This window comes from Armigeres subalbatus, chromosome 3 (genome assembly GCF_024139115.2).
Source record: "Armigeres subalbatus isolate Guangzhou_Male chromosome 3, GZ_Asu_2, whole genome shotgun sequence".
Taxonomy (NCBI): domain Eukaryota; kingdom Metazoa; phylum Arthropoda; class Insecta; order Diptera; family Culicidae; genus Armigeres; species Armigeres subalbatus.
In genome coordinates, this window is record NC_085141.1 from 152,932,722 (window position 1) to 152,947,489 (window position 14,768).

The window sequence follows — 14,768 nt, forward strand, 5'->3', positions numbered from 1 at the left end:
CAGGTCGAAATGACAAAAGGGCGAAAAGACAAAACGTCGAAAGTGCATTTAACTTCAAGCAAAAATAACACACTCATCTCATCGATCAAAGTTGAAGAATGAGCAATTTTAGAGAAGAAGTAATTACTATGAAACAATATTTTGAATATTGTCAGATTTTCTGGATATGATACACTGCGCGGCGTTTGTAGTGTTCCCAAATGGGTACTTGCACAAAACTTCACGCGGCGAATGACTGTCGAAAGGTACGGCCGCGCCAAACGATACGCCGCAATGCTATTCACCCATAAGAATCAAGTAAACGGGGTGCAGAAAGCGCGGCGGTACCTTTCATGAAGGGTTCGCCGCGTGTAATTTTGAGAAAATCAGGCAATATCTAGATAGTTTTGTTGGAGGTGAAAAAGATTGTTGATTTAGGAAATGAATAAAACTTGTATTGCGCGAGACAGAGTCGTCCTATTATACAGTTGGCAGTTTATTTTTCGCTATTTTTTAACAAACTAATAAAATTCATTCAATGAGTGTAAATAATAGATGAATATTCAGGCTTCCTAAATGTTACTTCGATCTGTCAAAAAAGTGCACGCTACAGCCACGCAGGTACGCGCATTAAAAATACACCGGCGTGTAATACACGCATATGTTAATTTAACCGGTTCTTAATAGGCCTCAAACCAGACGCAAGGTCGTTACTGAGTCGACAGTTTAATTACTTTTTGGCTTTCTCGTACAACAAAAGTTGTACCGAAAGGCTATAGGATTACTCCAAAACTTTTGATGGAAGGCGCGGAGACCCATAGTGTTATATACTGATCGAATCACCTAGACGAACCGAGGTGATGTCTGTATGTGTGTATGCATTTGTATGTGTGTATCTGTACGAATTTTGTAGACACACTTTTTGGAACTTACCATTACCCGATTTACTCACAACAAATTTCATTCGACGGGAAATGCGGTGCCTTTGTTTGCTATTCAAAATTGGCCCGATCGATTGCATTTCGGAATTATTGAAAAATCATTGTTTTTTCTCAGGAATGGTGGCAATGCATATTAATTAATGCGAAAACATGAAAAATGATATAAAATATGCGATCTATTTCCCTAAAGTGGGTTTTTGACCTTTCTAATGTATTTTTTAAATACATTTTATATATGTTGCACGAGAAAGGCATCACCGCTGTAGGTGGATTAATCTGGGTTTTCTTAAATTGTTTTATATGTAATTTGAGTGCATCCTTTGATTACAATTGTTTGTATTGAATAACTCGTAAATATTAAATATCTCTTTTAGACTGCTCTATTGAAAGGAGATTAAGATAGAGCGGAGTTGATAAAAAATAACATTAACAACTATGCTTCTCTTGTATTAAGTATTGACTACTTACTCTATACAGCGAATAATGACTACTTACCGCTAAAAAATACTTGAACATGAAGTTTTTTGTGGCATGGTAAACTTTACTCGTTCGTTCCATTTCATAGCATAATAAAACCTAATCCTGAAGCCATACATAAATATGATCTAAAACGAAATCTTTATTTGTTATTAGTTGGTTATTATCATGGTGTTGTGTGGTGATGTGCTCAATTGAGCTTAGTTTTCTGTGATTCTATCTCAAATAAATGATCGACTGCCAGAGACCAGATGGTGATTGTTTACAATAGCGAGTTCGTGACACTGCCAATATACAAATGCGGTAACTCGAATTGTGTCTTCATACCACATGCTACATAAACGTACCGCACTCGCACTGGCTTTTTGATTTGTACCGAAATAGATCGTTACTCATAGAAAAGTTTGGTTACTTCCCGACTAATGTTTATAGATAAGGGTTTATACGATAGAAATATGTACTTCGGTCTACTTCAATTGTTATATATTTATGTCATTTAAGCACCTTAAATTCATAACATGTAACCATATCACTAACAATCGAAACCAAAGCATTGGAGCTTAAATTGCTTCGTTTATCATTTTTTGTAATTTTGTTTTAGCAGTAAGCTCACATGATAGCAATAAAAACGGCTCAGATTAAGCAGAAATCGTTTCCTTTTGCGAATATTATTCATATAGGAGCATGTTATAATTAATGGAACAAATACCATACTTTGATATCGCACAAAGTAGAAACTATTCGCCATGCAAAGAACACTGATTCAATTCCGATCACAGACACGTACTCAAACCTTTCACCTTTGGCAAAATCTCAATTGTCTATCCACTGGGCCATTCCAACACATACTGATTCTGGCAGTAGTGCCCTAACTTATGTTTGGTTTGGAGTGAGCAGTAGTTGATCTGGTTTCCCTGCTTTCATCATACTCTATCATCGCATGCACCGCATAGAAACGAAAATATTGAAAGAGGAGGATCGGAAGCAAGCTTATTGCATTGATAGGATTGTTCGGAGTTTTCGGAGATCATTAGGATAATGACTCATTATCTTCTAATCAATGTATCCTTCAAAGAAAATATTTCTGTTTATGCTTGGCGGCCCAGCCTTGCAACAGGGTTTTGCCTTTCTCGTACAACAAAATTGTACCGAAAGCCAATCCTTTCACTCCGAGAACGAACTTTTTATATAAGTACTAGCTTTATGTACCCGGCCTTGCTCGGAATTGCAAGTTTGGTTTTCAGTTTTTTTTTCGCAATCAGAAAAAGATAAAATCAATTGGTCAACAGAGTGATTATGTTATCTTATTGATACTTCATCATTTGATTAAAAGAAGGCTTGTGGAAGCGTTGACTGATCTTGAAAAAGGGATGGTTGGTTTGAATAGCCTTATTCCGAGCAAGCGTCAATTGCTAAAGAAAGAAAAACATCCACCGATGCTTTATTCCTGCTAAATGCCCATTTTTAAAGAAGGGATCACACTCACCATTGCCTTATTCCGGACAAACGCCTAGTTTTAAAGAAGCAATCACATCCACCATCCAGAAGGAAACACATTAATCATTGCTTTTCACTGGGCATATCATGATTCCAATGAAGGGTAACGATTAGCATTGCTTTATACCCAGCAAATGCATGCTTTCTATGACAGATTTTTCTGATGCTGTTCATAATTATCCCAAATGCCCTTATGTTAATGGCCTGCTTCATTCAGGGATATGTCATTTTCAGGGAAATGTCATATTCTGGGATGTGTATTGGTAAGAATCATTTTTGGGAAATATTATTTTCGTTGAAGTCATTTTTGGGAAAATGCTATTACCGGGAAAATGTCAAAGAACCTCGAATGAACTAAATAAGAGGGATTTTAAATTAAGTCGTTTTCTAAACAATATTGTCAGATTTTCTGGATATGATACACTGCGCGGCGTTTGTAATGTTCCCAAATGGGTACTTGCACAAAACTTCACGCGGCGAATGACTGTCGAAAGGTACGGCCGCGACAAACGATACACCGCAATGCTATTCATCCATAAGAATCAAGTAAACGGGGTGCAGAAAGCGCGGCGGTACCTTTCATGAAAGGTTCGCCGCGTGCAATTTTGAGAAAATCAGGCAATACCCAACCCCAATAACCTCCCGCATTCCAAAAGTTTCTCCCAGCCTCTCTAAAATGGGTTTTGGGCAGATAATACTTGTTCATAAATTTGGTTTGAAATGACCCATGCGGTAAAAAGGTATACTAAACTGTTCGTTTAATAAATATACCCTCTCTCTCATTCAGCTATGATACTCCTACCCAGTCTGATATAGTCTTCTTAAACAGAGAATATGGGTTCCAGATTTTATGGACATCGGTAAATGGGTTCGAAAGTTATGCTGAATTGATGAATAACTAAACAATACCACTCTCTCACACCCTCCCTCTTTTAAAATTACCTACCCACATCCACTAAAATTGTTTCCTTAGGACATACAACATTTGATACAAATTTGGTTCAAATCGGTCATTAGGTTCAAGACTTACATTGAGTTGATCTATTTCTGAACAATACCCCTCCCCACATACCCTCTCTTTCTCAAAGAGCATCTCTAACCACACTATCGTCGTCTCCTTAATATGAAAAATGTGTGTTCCAAATTTGGTTGAAAAAGGCCAAAGGGTTCAAAAGGTACACTAAGTTGATCAATAACTAAAAAATACTCACCCCCCCACACCCTTCCCCTTTTCCATAGAGCATGCCTAACCCCCCTATCGTCATCACCTAAAGATAAAGAATGTGTGTTCCAAATTTGGTTAAATTCGGCCAAGGGGTTCAAAAGGTACCCTGAGTTGATCAATAACTTTGCAATACCCACCCCCGACACCCTTCCCTTTTCCATAGAGCATGCCTAACCCCCTATCGTCATCACCTAAAGATGAAGAATGTGTGTTCCAAATTTGGTTAAATTCGGCCAAGGGGCTCAAAAGGTACACTGAGTTGATCAATAACTTAGCAATACCCCTAACCCCACACCCTCCCCCTTTTCCAAAGAGCATCCCAAACCCCCCTATCGTCATCTCCTAAAGATAAAGAATGTGTGTTCCAAATTTGGTTGAAATCGGCCAAGGGGTTCAAGAGGTACCCTGAGTTGATCAATAACTTAGCAATACCCCTCCCCCCACACTCTCCCCCTTTTCCAAAGAGCTTCCCGAATGTGTTGTCCAAATTTGATTGAAATCGGTCAATGGGTTCAGAAGTTATGCTGGGACATACATACAAACATACATACAAACATACAAACATACAAACATTGAGTTTTATATATAGAAAAAAAAGAAGATATAGAATATAGATATAGATATAGATAGATAGATAGATAGATAGATAGATAGATAGATAGATAGATAGATATATAGATAGATGAATAGAAGATAGATAGATTCGAGACCCACACTGGCGGCGCCAGACTTCTGGAAAAGGTGCACCTTTATTCATGGAACACCAGCATTTTTGGCATAATTGGTTCATTCATAATTTGGCGTCAGTAGTAAGAATTATGATTGGAGGCGTTAATCAGTCAAGCGATAAATTAATTTAAAAAAACGAGCAATGGGAAATGTTTTAAACGTAACCGCGAGTAGACGTAGGACTTATATAAACGTAACGTATTAGACTTTTGAATTTAAGGGACTTGATAATTGGCATTGATATTCAAGGGCGTAGCCAGAGGGGGCAAAATGGTGGAAAGATTGAACGATTGAACTGAAATGAAGTCCCTCAAACATGTGCACTTTACGATCCAATCATATACAGAAATAGGTGGTTGAAATTCAAAAGATTCCCAAAACTTATTAGGGCATCCAGGATCCATAATATATGAAAGTTCAAAACAACTCAAAACAATTCGGGCTCAAAAATTCTTTTTGAAATCCTTCTAGAAGCTCCCCTGGGAACTTCTGAATTCCTCCGGAAAGTTATCCACAAATTCCTCTGAAAATCGTTTGAAAATCCTTCTCATGTGTGGTAACTAGCACGCAAGAGTATGGACTAACACGCAAGGTGAACTACACACGACGACGCACCGAGTATGACTGCCTGCAACGACTCTCAAGAGATCAGGGTGAACCTCTTGGATCCACACCAATACATACGTAACAGTTGTTAATACCATAGTACCACATCCCCTTTTCTTTCAAATAATTGAGTTATTATTATTCCTTTTTCATGTTGTATTTTTAACTATTTAAACTTATGAGGAAATATAGCATTATGGACATTACCTTAGGCTTGTGCGTTCGCGTTGACCGTCTAGGTTGCCTTTGTGGTAGTGGCAAATCTCCCGACTCTGGAGCATCAGGATCCACAGCGATCTCCAGCGATTCTCCATCAACTGGTAATTGTTCAGACATTGTTGGTATAGAGTAACCACCACGATCTCTGTTACCTGTGCTATCCTCAACGAGTACAGGGTCAGAAATGGGTTTGAGGTGAGACGAGTTACGATCGTACGTTTTTCCTGTTTCCTGAGATTGAACGGTGACGTTCGATCCTTGTCTGTCAACAACTGTAAATTTCTCTTTGTAGAAATTAGTGGACAGTTTGTTCGTCGGGCAGAGATTCCTCATGAGGACTGTATCGCCAGGTAAAATAGAACTTGGTTTTGTTCTACGCTTCTCATCATCCCACTGTTTTCCATGAAATTTTTTCTCGTGATCCCGATCTCGGAAATCGGTACTGGGGGGCATGGTTTCGATGTCGTCGACACAAGGGAGTTTTGTGCGCAACTTCCGGTTTTGTAAAAGCTCACTAGGCGCCTTGCCAGTAATTGTATGCGGAGTATTATTGTAGAGATCCAGATAGTTGTCAAGTTCAGCCTTACAATTGTCATAAAGAGCGTTAGCTATTTTCATTCTTTTCAATAATGATCTATTTTGGCGTTCGACCTCGCCATTTGCTTGTGGCCAGTATGGAGACGTGTGATTTAGGTAAATGCCATTTGTTTTACAATACTCTTCCAATTCACTAGATACGAACTGTTTAGCATTGTCCAAAGTGATCGTTCTTGGTGGCCCCCAGATACGAAAAATTCGTTTCAAACTTTTGATTGTCTCCTGAGCGGTAATCTTATTCATCACTTCTAACTCCATATAGCGACTGTAGTAGTCGATAACCACTAGAATATACTCAGCGGATGGCATTGGTCCAAGGAAATCTATCGCTATATCGATCCATGGGCGATCAGGTAGCTGTCGTCGTATCATTGGCTCAGGAGGATCAGGAAGCTGAACTAAACGACATCCTTCGCAGGCTTCACAGTTGTTTACTGCTGTTTGGTCAATCCCAGGCCACCAACACCGTTCTCCGAACCGAATCATCATTTTTAAAATAATCTTTTCAAACAGTTTGCTTATTGAAGAAAGCAAACTGATTGGGAGATAACTAGAAGCCTCAGCTGGATTTTTGTCCGGATGGGCTTCTAGAATGGGGTTATGAATATGTGATTTACTTAGTTTTTCAACAAATTGTCACCTATATGAATTCGCATTATGCGTTTTTTACAATGTACTTTGAGTTTGTTACCTATATAGATTCGCATTATGCGTTTTTCACAGTGTACTCTGTGTTTCGTCCTTGACGTTCGGCTTCGGCTACTCTTGTTCATTCTCAACGTGAGATTAAATAAGAGTGGGGTTAGAAATATGTGTTTTACTTAGTTTTTCAACAAGCTGTCACTTATATGGATTCGCATTATTCGATTTTTACAATGTACTTTGTGTTTGTCACCTATATGGATTCGCATTCTGCGTTTTTCACAGTGCACTCTGCGTTTCGTCTTTGACGTTCGGCTTCGGCTACTCTTGTCTAATCTCAACTTGAGGTTAAATAAGGGTGGGGTTATGAATATGTTTTTTTAACTTAGTTTTTCAACAAATTGTCACCTATATGGATTCGCATTATGCGTTTTTCACCGTGCACTCTGTGTTTCGTCTTTGTTACGTCCTCAGTGTTTTTGTGACTCCTCTTTTTAGTCCCTAGCTTAATGCGTGTGTGTCTACATAATTGGCTTTCCTATAAATGGTATATCATAGGCATTTGCATTGTGTGACTTATCCAGTATCCCGCATAATTACAAACTGTACATGGATATTTTCCCGTGCGGTCGACAACAGTACCCGGATAAAAATGTACTATTGGTTCAATAGTGTAAACAATTAAATTACCATACAATGTACGGTATACAATAGGATACATTGTTTCTTGATGGTTGCACAGATTGTATCAACACTGAGGATACAATACATCAACATATTTCTTTAATGTAGATTCATACATTGATAACTTTTGAAACTTTTCTTTACATTGCATATAAACTATATAACAATATTTGCCTCATAGCGCCAAATATGCATTTTTTCCCTTTAAATTGCATTGTTGAACAGTAAAGCTGTCACAACTGAGAAATCAAAAATCGTATTGTTTTACTATACAAATACAATACAATCCATTGTATTTTGAACAGTTTCGTTCGGATATTTCAACAATATATTAACCATACACTCTATTGTGTGACGAAAAATGTATGGAAAAATCTCAGATTTTGTATAGTTACGATACTTAACAACCCGTACATTCTATTGCGAAAACTTCATTTACATTCGAATAAATGGTTCATAACAATGCATTTTAATGTATTTCTATGGTTTTATTTACAATATAATCTATTGCCAATTTAATGTTATTAATAGTAGTGTTACAATAAATTGTATTGTTATTCTACTGTATTTTTTATTCGGGTATCCTTTACTGTTGACAACTGTAAATGAACAATCTCATATAAAGTTTTAACAGTTTGTGGTACGGTTATTTGACAAATAACAATATGTTGAATGGGTTGTTAAGTTATGTCACCATAAAAAATCGTCTGTTTTCGCGTGCAAAATTTTCGCTCAACAGTATGATAAAATGTTGACATATAATGCAGGAAATAAAGAACATTTTTGAGACAACATGTTATATGTTGACATTTAGTGATGATGTCGAGCAGTTATGGTTGAATCGATCGAAAAGTATTCGATAACCGCAACGTAAACTGTGAAGCTATATCTTACATCGTAATAATGATTCTGACCATATAACATGTTGTTTTTTATTATGCGGGATATTGTATGCTTCGCGTTTCATTGCGTTTTACAAAATGCATCGTATGTATGTAATATTGATTGTATCTTCCTTCTCCAGAAACCTGTTCCATTCTCCTTTCCAACTTCACTTCCTCTTCCTTTCCCCTTTTCACTTCCTTTTCCGTCTCGAAGTTTTTTGAGTATTTTAAGTATGTAGAAAATACCATCATCACCCAAGGCTTTCATATTTTTAAATTTTCTAGTAATAGATCTCGTTTCATCCAAATTAGTTCCCAACGAAGAGTCAAAAACATTATCTTGACGTGGTCGTTGCTCCCACGAATGGTAAGATAAGTTTGCAGGAGATTGAAAAGAAAAGAAATCAGGCAAAAAATAATGGTAAGCCTTAGGACGCAGGACAATATGGCAAAAAAAAAATGATTAAGCCATGAGGTCGTAAAGGCAAAAAAATAAAGGTAAGCCTCAGCTGGAAAATAAAATGGCAAAAAATAATGGTGAGCCATAATATGTGGAGCAAAACAAAAATTGTAAGCCTCAAACCGGCAGCAAAAATGGCAAAAAAATGTACGTTTATCAAACGAGGCTTGCCGACTTGGATAAATACTACGAGTGCTATCGCTATTTTTTGCAATGACGAAAAATGGGCTTTAATGTGATAAATCTGTACCAAAATGGTACAATTGTATTTGTCGTATCCAAGCAAATCCGTTCTCCAACATGCTTTTTTGTTGAAAATAAGCGTTGGACACTTGCAATCAAATCTTGCTTAACTTTTCAAAAGGACCTAAGTAACATTTTTTTCATGATTTAAATTGAGTACTGCAATCAAAATCTTTCATGTTTTTCTGTTGATTGCGCTATTCAAATTAATTCATGAAAAAATGTTAATTAGGACCTTTTGAAAAGTTAAGCGAGAAATGGCGTGTTCACGCCTCAAGAAACGAACACTGAATGATCTTCATTTATTTTCTTTGTCCCCTTCTAACAATCTACACTCAGCAATAAAATAAATCCGTAAAGGATTTGAAATTAACCTATTTAGATATTTTTCATAGTTATACTTTACATAGTATAAAAAGTATACTATCCAGAATTAATAATTATACTAAGTTGGAATAACGCGAAGTTATTTTTGTTTGTATTTTGTCTTTGGCGAAATTTTATATTTTCTTCCATATACGCCATTTTTCCATTGCTCTAGTCCAGTGAAGTCGACGCGTTGAAAATATTGTTTTGAAAATTTCAAATTTTCAAGTTCTCGGACTGTTATTGGTTTTTTACCATTGGGAGGGAAAACCTCTGAACACCGCAACCACTAGAACCTGGTGAGATCCGACAAAGGAGGAGCGGCCAGCACCGGCTTTATCCCATCAAGGCAAGCGGAAACAGCGGCAAAGTTATTATAACTCTCGGAAGGATAATTGATTCCATTATCACGAGCAACGGTGCTGGCGAAATTGTAAGGAGTATTCTTTTTTTGCATATGTAAAACAAACATAAATTAAAGTGAAATACATTTCCAGATTGCCGCTCAAACCTGAGATGAATCGCATAATCATAGTCTACAACTTTTCGGCTTCCAACGGGCAGCATTCATCTTACGATCAGCCCTGATAAAATGGAGGAACACCGCATCCAAGGTATACAAATCGACCAAGACTACACTGAAAGAAAGGACATAGTAATGCGTACCATATTGAGGGTAAAATCAAAAACATTTTACCACTTAATTTCGGTAGAACGCAACACATAATTGACATTACTGTGTTTGTAGTAAAATTTACCGTGTTGATATTGCCAAGGAATTTCAGCTGATTTGACTATACTGTTGTTGTTGGTTTTACTATGGACGCGATGACATTAGCATGGTAAATTCAACCACAACATTTTCACAACAACGATCACCAGCGAAACTACTCATTAAATATTAACAACAAGATCATTGAAATAGATAACTTTATTAGGCATCAATTTATAGTGAAGTTATACCAACAATCAATATGAAACTGGCGTTCTTTTAGTGGTTCCAGTTGCGCACACTATGGACAATCCTCGGTACCCAGAAACGTCATCTCAGTTACCGGTTCGTAATTTATGATCGGCCCTTCAGAACCAAATTTAGTACTGTTGGCAAGGCAACATTTTCTTAGTTTGTTTTTATTTAATAAACCACCAAATTGAAAAATGAAAATGGAAATCTCATGGCGTGGAAATGTTTCAGGCGACAATTATATTTGACATTTTTTTAAAATTTAATCATACTTTTTTTTTACAGAAACATTGGAACAATAAAGGAAATTTAATAATTTAAGCAGCTGTTTCATCCCCCTCAACGGAAATTTCAAAAAATGTAGCACCAAAAGAGGTTGCTCTCAAACCGATCGGAAGTGATACGCACCGCAGTTTGTTCAGTCATCTCCTTCGCTCAGCATTTGACTTTTGGTTATACCAGACCGTCCAATACGCCTGTTGTGGAACTGGGTATACCTTTCTTTCGACAACTTTACAACACTCGACCGTTACGATTGGGTAGAATAAAAAAAATTTGCCTTGCAAACTTAGCATCTATCCAATAGTTTTCCGTCAACGACTGCGGCTTTCATCTTATCTTACGAAATGATTGTGGATAGGAACAAGTAGAAGCGATTGCTTATTATTATATCAGTATTCTTTCTGGAAATGTCGATTATAACCATTCTTGATACTGATTCTGCTGAACTCTATTGATTATACTATTCGGTCGACCATACTTGTAACGTTTACTTCATCTGTGCCACCGACGGTGGGTGAAAGAATCCGCTTCGGTGTATGCACATACCTGAATGGAGTTTGAATAGCTACAATAGAACAGAGGTCAGTCAACTATGGTTCGATAGGGTTCGATGTCCACAATATGCTGAAGTTGCTAACAGGAGCACTAGATGCTTCAACCAGGCAAATGTGTGGTTCATTTGGCCACAATTAGCCCAATGTATTTATTCCAGAATCTTTTTTAGAAACACTCTGAATTTTGTCCTAAGAATTTACGTAAAGGTCATATAAAAAATAACAAGAATGAGATATTGTAAGCATTTTTGTTTGTTTTAATTTGCATAGAAATTTAAATGAAATCAAATCAATCGACCTAATAGTGATACTGTCTTTCTCGTATTCAGCCAAGACACCAACCTTTCTGATTCAGAATACCATTTGAATAGCTTTTGACCGCAATGCTAATCGTAATCAAGGCTTTACCATCTTTGAAATACAGCTCGTTTAGAGAAAATCGGCTGAGAATTACCAAATGAAAAGATGACCATACCAAATAGAAGGTACATGGCCGCTGTCTTGGGAAATCGTTTGTAAAAGTTCGTGGAAGTGAGTTTCAAGCAAACTTAACATTGCAGACAAAGCCACCGAATGGGCTAGGTAGATGATCTTGCTTCGATGCCGGTAGTCGTTGGGTTCAAGAACCAGAGTTTTTAAGCATGCCAGCGAAGTTTTAGCCGAAGATTGTTGCTCTGATGATCTCCACATCAGAGAGCCTTTTCAAAATGGAACCGACTATTGCAAACCGTAGCATCCGTTTCCCATTTTTACACAATTCACAAGCCCAATAAAACAAGTTCCAACGTGAGAAAGGAATCACGATTAACGAAGAATTGAAAGCAGCGGGAATCCAAATGTGGAAGATGGTGCTGTGAACCATCTTTCCTAATATCACTACATAAGTCGAAGGCCCTCTGTACAAGTTAACGCTTTGCAAAACTGGAGTTTTGCCTATAGACAGCCACAAATCGTAAATCGACCTAGAAGTATAAAGAGTATTTAATAACTTCAACAATGGATTAAATTATACGTTTATCTTCAATAAATTCCATAATACATCACCGACATCGACTGGAAAACAATGATAAAACAAATACTATCATATCCATGACAACGATAGAAAATTAGAACAAATTCAAATTCAAATCTAAGGATTGCTTAGTTTTACTGGGTACCGCTGGGTACTGGCGAGCTTACCCAAGTAACCATGAAGCTATATATACTTGTAAAAAACTCAGTCCTAAAAGTTGACTTAAAGTGGAAAAGGGCAATTATAAGACCCAATTAATGGTTCATTACTTTGGCATGTTGAAATAAAGCACCAGTAATGCATCGCTGCATTCGTACTGCTGATTTAGAGTATCGTTGTCTGACAGTGGATAAATAAATGCAACAACACATTGTTAAAACAGTTCTAATGCAATTAGCATTTAGCATGCCGATTTGTGATTGATATATGTGCAATATTGTAATGCTTGGTGTTACTTGGGTAGTACACTGGAACCATAAAATGAGTACTAATTTGCTCTGACCCCAACATCTTGATAATTATATCTATGGTTATACACAGCATTATGTTCTAAAAGCTTATTGCAGTTATGACTCACAATTGCATGTTCACTTCAAATTTTATACCGCTACACCTGCCGGTGTATCTCAGTACGTGCCAGTTCCAGTGTTCCTCGCCTGACTCCGAAAAAGGATACTTCCGTCCGGTTGTCCTGACGCCGCTGAAAAAGAAAACAATTATGTTATCGCTGGGTTGGACAAATTAATTATGTTTTCGGATTTGTTGCGTCTATAGATGAGGTGTTAAATACTCACCGGCATCTTAATTTGAAGTTCGAAGTCGCAGCCTGGGTAGCAGGGTATTAGATCCATCTTTCCACAAGTATCGTAAGAAATAGGAATCGTTATTAGTGCCACAACCGGCTTTCTGTGCTCTTTAGCAGATTGGTTTCGGTTCTCCAGAGTCTGGGTGACTTAACCAGCGCTCGAACAAACTGTAGATCGGGTCGACCAGAGCCAGCAGCACCGTCAAATCCTGCGGTAGTCGAGGTGGTAATACTTTTTCTGAAGGTTCTTGCATCACGGAATATTGTTTCACATCAGAAATTATATGTAGGCATGCATAAAAATCTCCAAAGAAACCACTTACCTTGCTATTCACAATTACAACATGAAATGAAAAGTAGCTGACGTTAAAATGGTGGAAGAAATTGCCCTTTTTTGTTTCTTGATTTTCTGAATCTAGCTTTAACTATAACTTTGAATTAACATAGTCAAAATTGCAATGAAATAATATTCCTAACTACAAAATATGTGGTCAACACTAATATAGTTGCCCAGCTGTCATTCCATAGTATGGTTGACTGAATTATAGTAATCTCAAAATTATTTTAATATCAACATTACTATTTTGTGGCATGGTAAAGCTAAACAGATATCTGTTGGTAGATTTACCACAAGATTATTATCAGTGTATGGTCTTTCTGGATTTCTGGTCGAAATTTTGAAGTACTGTTCTACACGTTGATGCTTCGTCTGATATGCAATTGTAAAGATGGTCGGTCATGTCCACGTATATACCGGGCACCGAACTATTCATACGGAACGGAGTGATACTGGTAAGCGCAACTGATAAATTTCATATCCCTCGATTGATGTTTTGATATATCTCATTTGCAGGCTATACGTATCATTGTGCAATATGTGTCTACCTGTGGGAAGTGGACAATGCCGTTCATTCCGAACTATTCTCTATTCTCGAAAGACAACCCAGCACAGGACCAAGGCCAGGCACACTCATTCACATACAGCTTACCACCTCCAGATGGTCCTAAGAGCGATCAATTCTCATTATCATATTTGGTGATCAAATGGTTTTAATAAAAATAAAGTTCCTCTGTGTAAAATCTATGCTTTAAGTTTTATTTTCATTTTAAAAATTAAGAAAGATATAACAACAGACGAATATAACCTAGAAACTGTAAACACATCCAAAATAATCTAAAAAGTTATAAAGCTTACTTATACTAGTGAATGTTTTTCTTAAAGTTATACTATCCCGGTATTGTTGGTTGGAATACGAGTTTGGGGTCAACCAGGCGAATAGCCATTTAGAATGACTTTTAAGCTATTTAGTATAAATTTATTCCTGAGTGTAGAATTCCCTGTCAACCTACTGAGATTCAATTGGGTCCTAAAGCCCTACCTCGTTTATGGTTGCAAACGATAGTGCATCGGTCAAGAATACTTGTACCGTTGTTATAAAAATTCTGGTAAAATTCTAAATCAGTAAAAATAATATTTTTGTGTTTAAGACATTTTAAGGCAAATTTTGGGCTGTGCAACATTTCAGAACGAATGAACCATCAGCCCAAAACGTCAGCCCCATATATTAACTGTCAAATGTTGAGTCAAGTGCCCTGCGGTGT

General features: G+C 37.1%; 2 protein-coding genes and 2 long non-coding RNA genes across 11 annotated transcripts in view; 1 reads left to right on the forward strand and 3 right to left on the reverse strand.

Annotated features, from left to right (window-relative positions):
* LOC134227726 (NADPH oxidase 4-like) overlaps positions 1–2,281 on the reverse strand; it is a 47,845-nt gene extending 45,564 nt beyond the window's left edge. The window contains exons 1-2 of one of the 7 annotated variants that reach the window (XM_062709384.1): positions 2,198–2,281; positions 1,416–1,537 (exon numbers count right to left, since the gene is read on the reverse strand). In XM_062709384.1, coding sequence (XP_062565368.1) covers positions 1,416–1,478 — 63 coding nt within the window. In that variant the 5' untranslated portion in view covers positions 1,479–1,537; positions 2,198–2,281. Of the gene's footprint in view, positions 1–1,415; positions 1,538–2,010; positions 2,083–2,111 lie in introns of those variants that run through there. The other 6 variants (XM_062709388.1, XM_062709383.1, XM_062709386.1 and 3 more) reach the window with 6 other exon arrangements.
* A 3,335-nt stretch (positions 2,282–5,616) lies between these two features.
* Positions 5,617–6,642, reverse strand: LOC134222070 (uncharacterized protein K02A2.6-like). Its single transcript, XM_062701223.1, has one exon. The coding sequence runs from the start codon at positions 6,640–6,642 to the stop codon at positions 5,617–5,619; it is 1,026 nt and encodes a 341-aa protein (XP_062557207.1).
* A 1,544-nt stretch (positions 6,643–8,186) lies between these two features.
* Positions 8,187–10,761, forward strand: LOC134227573 (uncharacterized). Its single transcript, XR_009983699.1, has 3 exons — positions 8,187–9,982; positions 10,047–10,163; positions 10,545–10,761. It is a non-coding gene; the product is annotated as an uncharacterized LOC134227573 (long non-coding RNA).
* Positions 10,762–10,810: 49 nt separating this feature from the next.
* LOC134227574 (uncharacterized) lies at positions 10,811–13,618 on the reverse strand. Of its 2 annotated transcripts, none has more exons than XR_009983700.1 (3): positions 13,490–13,618; positions 13,156–13,413; positions 10,811–13,061 (listed from the first exon to the last, which is right to left on the reverse strand). It is a non-coding gene; the product is annotated as an uncharacterized LOC134227574 (long non-coding RNA). The 2 variants fall into 2 exon arrangements; XR_009983701.1 differs by having other exon boundaries at positions 13,156–13,375; positions 13,490–13,609.
* Between the last annotated feature and the right edge of the window lie 1,150 nt (positions 13,619–14,768).

Bases quoted from the DNA above. Each gene is read 5' to 3' on its own strand.
- LOC134222070 (XM_062701223.1), bottom strand. From the start codon at position 6,642: ATGATACGACGACAGCTACCTGATCGCCCATGGATCGATATAGCGATA.